The sequence below is a fragment of the Triturus cristatus genome, chromosome 7 (assembly GCF_964204655.1).
Source record: "Triturus cristatus chromosome 7, aTriCri1.1, whole genome shotgun sequence".
In the NCBI taxonomy this organism is placed as follows: Eukaryota; Metazoa; Chordata; class Amphibia; order Caudata; family Salamandridae; genus Triturus; species Triturus cristatus.
Genome location: NC_140590.1, coordinates 1,152,164,637 through 1,152,171,770, shown reverse-complemented (window position 1 = coordinate 1,152,171,770; position 7,134 = coordinate 1,152,164,637). Strand labels below are relative to the sequence as shown.

At 46.3% G+C, this 7,134-nt stretch overlaps 1 protein-coding gene across 11 annotated transcripts in view; it reads right to left on the bottom strand.

Annotated features, from left to right (window-relative positions):
* Nucleotides 1-473: 473 nt before the first annotated feature.
* The window catches only part of LOC146811304 (C-terminal-binding protein 2), a 102,081-nt gene continuing 95,420 nt past the window's right edge, over nt 474-7,134 (bottom strand). For all 11 annotated transcript variants that reach the window (XM_085618396.1, XM_085618397.1, XM_085618402.1 and 8 more), the window contains one exon: nt 474-1,990. In XM_085618396.1, the coding sequence (XP_085474522.1) occupies nt 1,819-1,990 (172 nt within the window). In that variant the 3' untranslated portion in view covers nt 474-1,818. The remainder of the gene's footprint in view (nt 1,991-7,134) is intronic.

Below are 7,134 nucleotides of genomic sequence, written 5' to 3'. Positions count from 1 at the left end.
CTAAATCACAGTGCGAACAGTGGCTGGAAAGCTGAAAAGACACTAATCAAGCTAAATCAATCTGTACTAGATTCATTTGCTCATTTCACTTCCTCTTCCATGAGCCAAACAAAAGAAGTAGTGAAGCTAGAGGCAGCAAAGAGTGACAATGAAGAGAACAAATGGTAAGCAGTGGGTAGGCTCCAAGCCCCTTATGGTCAACAATTGCCTATGCAGCGCATGTTCGGTTGGCAGACAATACCTAAAAAAGGCCCTCTGCACCAGCAGTCTCCTTAACAGCTTACTTAAAGGAGGCTATTAACCAGTCAGCAAAACTAGAGTCCTTGCAGTCACTCCAATAAGAGTATTGTCACAAGTAGTAAGTGCAACTCCAAGCAATGTTCTCAAGGAAGGGGGGGACACACTCACCATACATGTGATAAAATCCAGGTGAACGAGGTTACCTTTCAAAACAAACACTTAGGAGCCACTGGTTTCTAAAATATTTTTTACTCCATCGAAAGAAAATACTGATGAAGATTGTAGGTAAAAATCACATGATCCAGCAACCACCTTTGATACACACTGCACGGGAGAGGTCTGGGCACGCACTACAGGAGGTGGGCATGTGTCCGCCATGGCAGAGCAAAGACACAAGCTAGAAATCTGTACAAAAATAAGGGTTGAATCTGTTTGTTTTCTATGATGCATCATTATCAGGCAGAGGCCCACTGAGAAAAATGAGGGAAACAGCAGCCATCTTGGTTTTGGAATGGCAGGAAGTCACTTCCAGTGGTGCGTCAACAGCCAGGAATTTGCTCCATCAAATGGAAAATGTCCAAGAGTTACAAAAAGCTGCAACTTCGCTGGCAGATTCTGAGTGTGGAAGTGCCAGCCCTGACTCCAGCACAGGACAACTTGAACTTTACTGAGCACTTCGAAAATTGAGCCAAGTGTCTTGAAGAGCTGATGACAGAATCCTCAATCAGCACAGCATCGGGGAAGGGGGGGCAGACTTCCATTTGTAATAATTTACAAACAGTACAGAAGTTGCTCTCACTACCATTTGTAAGCACAAAGACTGTCACTCACACATCGCAATAAGAGGTCAAACACGCCCACTCCCCAACTACCACACTCGCTGACCTGTATATGCCCAATGGTATGTAACACTTATAGCCGTCAGAAATTTCACCCAAAAACACCCCTGACCTTGCCTGTATGCATGCCTACTCAATACCTGAGCTTACATATGTCTACCTCATGTAAACATACACCTACCTTCCTGAGCAAGGGCACACACAAGACTACCTGGGGCAAGTCACGGGGTGCCAGTGGGAACTACACTCTTTCACTATAAAGCAGTAAGCTCACACATGTTTGGGTCTACATTCACCTCTGCAGCTCATGATCTTACTGCCAAGCTGCATAGAGCTATAGAAAAGGGGATGGGGGGAGAAAAATAAAAATAAAAAAAGAGTGCTGCAGCTTTTCACGTTGTCCTGCACCAGCACAAGGATAATCAATAGACTGGCCCAGATTCATTGCCAAAAGCCAGTTCCAGGCCAATGGAACTGTCAGGATAATCTCTGCTTAAAACAAAACTTGTTTAAAAAAAATGTGTTGAAAGGCAATCTGCAAAGTATAATGTTCTGGATAATAGCTCTCCTCTTGCTCAGAAGAAGTGGTCCAACATTTCAAAGTGGAGCAGTCCCGGCATGTCTCTGCTTAGTTTCTTCTACCAGATAAGATGAGGGCTGCTAAAAATCCAGGATCCTGGCCTCTATCCGAGGAAACGATGGGGAGGTGGGAAAAGAAAGGAAGGAAGGAAGGACAATGCTATTGGTCGGATGGCTCTCTGTCTGGGTCAGGTTTGTTGGTTTGTCCGGGGGATGGGGTGTGAGAAAGAGAGGGCATTCCATGAGGCAAAGGGTGAGAAGCAGCAACCATCCCATCCACAGCAGTTGCTGGCAGTCCAGGTGGTGCGACTCCAACAACCCCAGGGGGAAACCTGCAAAGAACAAGACAACTGTTACTGGAGAGAAATAGAAACATGGATGAACCATTGAAACAGGAATAGAGAAAATCAAAAGTAAAAAGAATTAGTACATCATTGGAGTAAAGTAAACTATATATTCAGAAAACACTAAGAAAACAGTACATGTTACTCTTAGCCTAGACTAAGAGTAGGTGTGCAAGAGTCAATGCAAACAGAACACCACTTCTGGTTCAAGAAGGAACCAAATGACATTTACAAATGTAAGGAGGAAAAATACAATCTCCACCAGCTCTCCTGTATTTCAACAGAATTTTGACAGCAATGGAGGCACCACAGGAAAGGGGAGTAGGAACATAGAAGCACAAGTGTGAGAATGGTATGCCCGGGTGAGCAAGGATTAGTTACTTACCTGTAATCCTAGTTCTCTTCCAGGGGTATCCTCATCAAAGTCATATGCACTAGAATATTCCCGCCCATGCGCGGGACCCCGGAAACACAATCATATATGTGACAAACATATATGTACCTCTATACATACATATATATATATATATATATATATATACATATACACACACACACACACCTATATACACATACACACACACATACCTACACATATATACATACACATACATATAAATAGATCAAATAAAAAAAAGCAAATGCAGCCTTTCATAACTAGAGCTGAATAATGCTGTAAGGACTCCACTGTATAACATAAATCATACATTAAAAACCAGGGAAAAACAGCAAGGCATGTTTGAAAACTGTTTTAATGCTTAGCACTTAGCGCACACTCTCAGATAGGACTGAAAGCATGGACAGCTCCCAGGCTGCATTGCAGAAAAACATAGCCTAGAAAGGCTGAAAAGCTAACTCATAGCAACATAGAAATAAACTGGCACCGTGCCTTTAAGGCTGCCATGACCCCTAGATTCCCATCATGCCTCAGGGGTGACAGTTAGATCAGTTCTTTGCGGTGACTAAAAAGCCATGACACAAAGAGTTGACAATTTCTTAAAAACAAGGTTCCTTTGCCCGGGGAGGTGGGAGGGTTGCTTATGACTTTGATGAGGATACCCCTGGAAGGGAACTAGGATTACAGGTAAATAACTAATCCTTCTCTTCCAGGGAATCCTCATCAATAGTCATAAGCACTAGACTAGAATAGCGAGCCTTACCTCTTCCACCTGCGGGTAAAGGAAAAAGTAATTAATAATCAGGCTCAGATAACCAAACTTGAAAACCCAGATATCTTATCTGAACAGATTCCTCAAGGAAGCTTGGCCTACTTGAGTATCCGCTCTGGAATCGGATTCAAGACAATAATGCCTTGTGAAAGTGTGTACCGATCTCCAGGTTGCTGCCTTGCAAATCTCTGTCATTGGAACATCATGCAAGAAAGCTATTGTAGCCGCTTTCCCCCTAGTGGAGTATGCTTTAGGCGACAACAATAGGGGTTTATTTGCAAACTGGTAGGCCAATTTGATACAGGACACTATCCATCTCGAAATGGACCTTTTGGAAGCTGGAAAGTCTGTCCTCATGGAACCATAATTTTAAAAAAAAATTGATCTGATTTCCTGATGCCCTTTGTTCCCTCCAAATAGAACTTGAGCACTCTTAAGGTCTAAGGAGTGGAGTGACCTCTCCGCAGGAGTAGCGGGATTGGGAAAAATAGATGGTAGGGAGATTGACTGGTTAACATGAAAATCAGATACAACTTTTGGCAAAAAAAGCAGGGCGAGTCCTTAACACTACTCTGTTGTGGTGAAAAATAGTATATGGCTCTTTGGCATACAGCGCTTGGATCTCACTTACTCTGCGAGCTGATGTGATCGCCACTAGGAAAGCGGTCTTCCATGTCAAATGCTGCAACGTAGCCTTCTGGATGGGCTCAAAAGGAGGACCCATCAATGTAGAAAGGACTAGGTTCAACTCCCAAGGAGGAGAAGGAGGCCGAACCCGGGGGATACACCTTCAACCCCTGTAGGAAATCCTCAACTACCTGTAGTAGAAAAAAGGAAGGCTGGTTAGGAGACTTTCTGTAGGCCGTAATGGCCGCCAAGTGTACCCTGATCGAGGAATACTTCAAACCTGCTTTGGCTAAGTAAAGGAGGTAAGGAAGAATTACCACCTACTGCCCTGTAGTAGGATTAAAATGATTACGTGTGCACCACAAGTAGAATCTCTTCCACAAAAGAGTAGGACGCCCTCGTGGAAGGTCTCTGCCTCTTTTAGGATGTGCATACAGTCCTGCGGTATATTGCAGGACCTCAGGAGCCATGCTGCCAAGTTCAGTGAGGGAAGGTTGGGATGGACATTCTTCCCGGCCATCTCGGTCAGCAGGTCCGATCTGTAAGGTAGTCTCTTGTGGGGGCGCACCGACAACTGTAACAGGTCTGGGTACAACCACTGACTAGGCCAGTCCGGAGCTATCAAGATCGTCACGACGGATCGGATGAGTTTGGACACCACCTTCGGGATTAGAAACAGGGGAGGAAATGCGTAAGCAAATGTTCCGGACCAGTCCATCAAAAGCGCATTCCCCCTCGTCCCTGGACGGTAGAACCTGGACGCGAAGGCGTGGTATTTTTTGTTTTGGTCGTCTGCAAACAGATCTATTGAAGGTCGACCCCACTGGTGAAAAATGGCCGCCACCACCTCGTTGTTTAGCACCCAGTCTGGCTGATCTTCGAAGTGCCGACTGAGTGCGTCTGCTTGCACGTTTTGATCACCTGGAAGGTGCACTGCTGTGATGGAGATCTCGGGCTAGAAGCCAGTGCCAAATCGCTTGAGCTTGCAGGGAGAGTGGGCAAGAGCGTGTACCACCCTGTTTGTTGAGGTAATACATGGTGGTCGTGTTGTCTGTTTGAACCAGAATCGAGTTAGATTTCATCAAAGGCTGAAAATCTTTTAGAGCAAGGTGGACTGCTCGCAGCTCCAACATGTTTATATGGTAGGACTGCTCCTTGATGGACCACCGTCCCTGCATCTGTTAACAAGGACTGTGCTGGAACTGGTTGATGGAAGGGGACTCCCACCAAGAGGTTCTTTGGTCAAGTCCACCAAAGAATGGACGACTTTGCTGCTTGTGAAAGAACAATTCGGTCTTCCCAGTGACCTGATGCTTGGTCCCACTTGTCTAGGTCTTGTTGCAAAGGTCTCATTCTCAGCCATTGCCGGATCGTTGGACGAGCTGCCCGGAGAAGAGTCTTGCATTTCTGCTGCATTGAAGAAAGTCTCTCCTCCGAAGGAAACGCTCTTCCTATGTTTGTATCCAGAGTGGAGCCCAAATGGTGGATCGCCTGGGTAGGCCGGTGAACCGATTTTTCCATGTTTACATGACGACCCAGCCTGCGGAGTAGATTCAGACTTGAAAATCGCTCCTTACTTGTTGAGGGGATGACCTTTTCAGGAGCCAATCGTCTAAGTAAGGGTAAACTAACAGACCCTTTCTGTGTAGGGCCGCCGCCACCACCGCCATGCACTTGGTAAAAACTTGTGGGGCAGATTTCAGCCCGAAGGGCAAGACCTTGAACTGGTAGTGTTTGCTGCCAACCACGAATCGTAGGTATTTGCGATGACGTGGAACTATAGGTATGTGGAAGTACGCATCTTGGAGGTCCATCGAACACATCCAATCTCCTGTTTGTAGATATGGACATATTTGATGAAGCGCCAACATGCAAAACTTCTCCTTCAAGATGACTTTGTTCTGCGATCGAAGGTCCAGGATAGGTCTGAATTTGTGCTCTTGATCTTTTTGGCACAAGAAAGAACCTGGAATAAACTCCCTTCCCTCGCTGAGCAGGAGGAACCTCTTCTATGGCCTTTTTTCACAGAAGGGTTACCACTTCCTTTCGAAGTAACTTTAGCTGGTGAGGACAAGATCTTTTCGGACAAATGTCCTTTGGAGACACGAAAACGTAGTGCGTATCCATTGCGTATTATACTGAGCACCCACCGATCTTTTGTTATGCTGCACAACTCTCTCAGATGATGTGAAACACTTCCTCCCACTGGAGTGGGCAACGGCGCTAGGAGGAAGCTCTTGCTCATTGCTTCTCTGCTGATCTAGCCATGGTAGAGGATTGCTGCTGATGACCTCTACCTCAGTTTGACTTACGGCTTTGGAACTGCGACTTTCCTTGATTTTTGTTTTGGGACCACTGAGGGGTTTGAACCCTCTATTGGTAGCCCTTGCGCAGGTTTGGTCGGTATCTCCGCTTGAACTCTTTTTCTTGTCGTCTAATCTCACCGCCTTGAGTGTGTCTAACTCGGCTTTCATCTTGGCCATCTCCTCATCGGTATGGGTGCCAAACAGGGAGGAGCCAGAAAAAGGGAGGTTAAGGATCCTCTGTTGTGCATCAGGCTTAATAGCGGTTAGTCTAAACCAGGCAGACCTCCTTGCGCAAATGCCATGCGCATAAGAATGCGCCGACAGCGTAGCGCCATCTGCTGCTGTGCTAATCACTTGGTTGGCTACAAGGGATCCTTCCTTGATAACCTCCTCAAAATCCTTTTATCTTCCTTTGGCAGCTTTTCCTTGAAACAGTCCAAGGAGTCCCATAAGGCTCTGTCTTAGCGGCCTAATAAGGCTGCTGCGCTTGACCCTTTTAGCGATGATGGTGCAGACCCGCAAATCTTCCGTCCCCAAGAGTCCTGGGACCTACTTTCTTTGTCCAGGGAGGACCAATGAAGTTGCACTCACTGCATGCTTTTTTCTTGCCGCCGCGACAACAGAGTCCGCAGGCGGATCTGATTTCAAGAATACAGGGTCCGTTTCAGCCGGCTTGTATTTCTTCTGAATTCTAGCCAGTGCGGCTTGAATTGTAGAGGGAGCTAGGAAAATGTCCATCACCGGTTCCAGAAGCCCAGGAACCAGAGGAAGCAACAGTCGAGACGCAGATCTCTGATGTAGTGTCTCAAAGATCACAGTTGTTGCAACCCGAGTCGACGACATCTCAATGTTCAGCTTCTGAGCCCCCCTCTGAAGCACCTCATGGTACGTATTTATATCATCTATCGGAGACACTCTTGATTGAGGGCTATCCGATAGGGTGGGTGAATAATCTCGTTTAGAGGAGCGGGTGGAGGAGGAAGACCATGTAGGAGACCTCCTCCTTTTGTCATGGGAAGCAGAAGGTCTG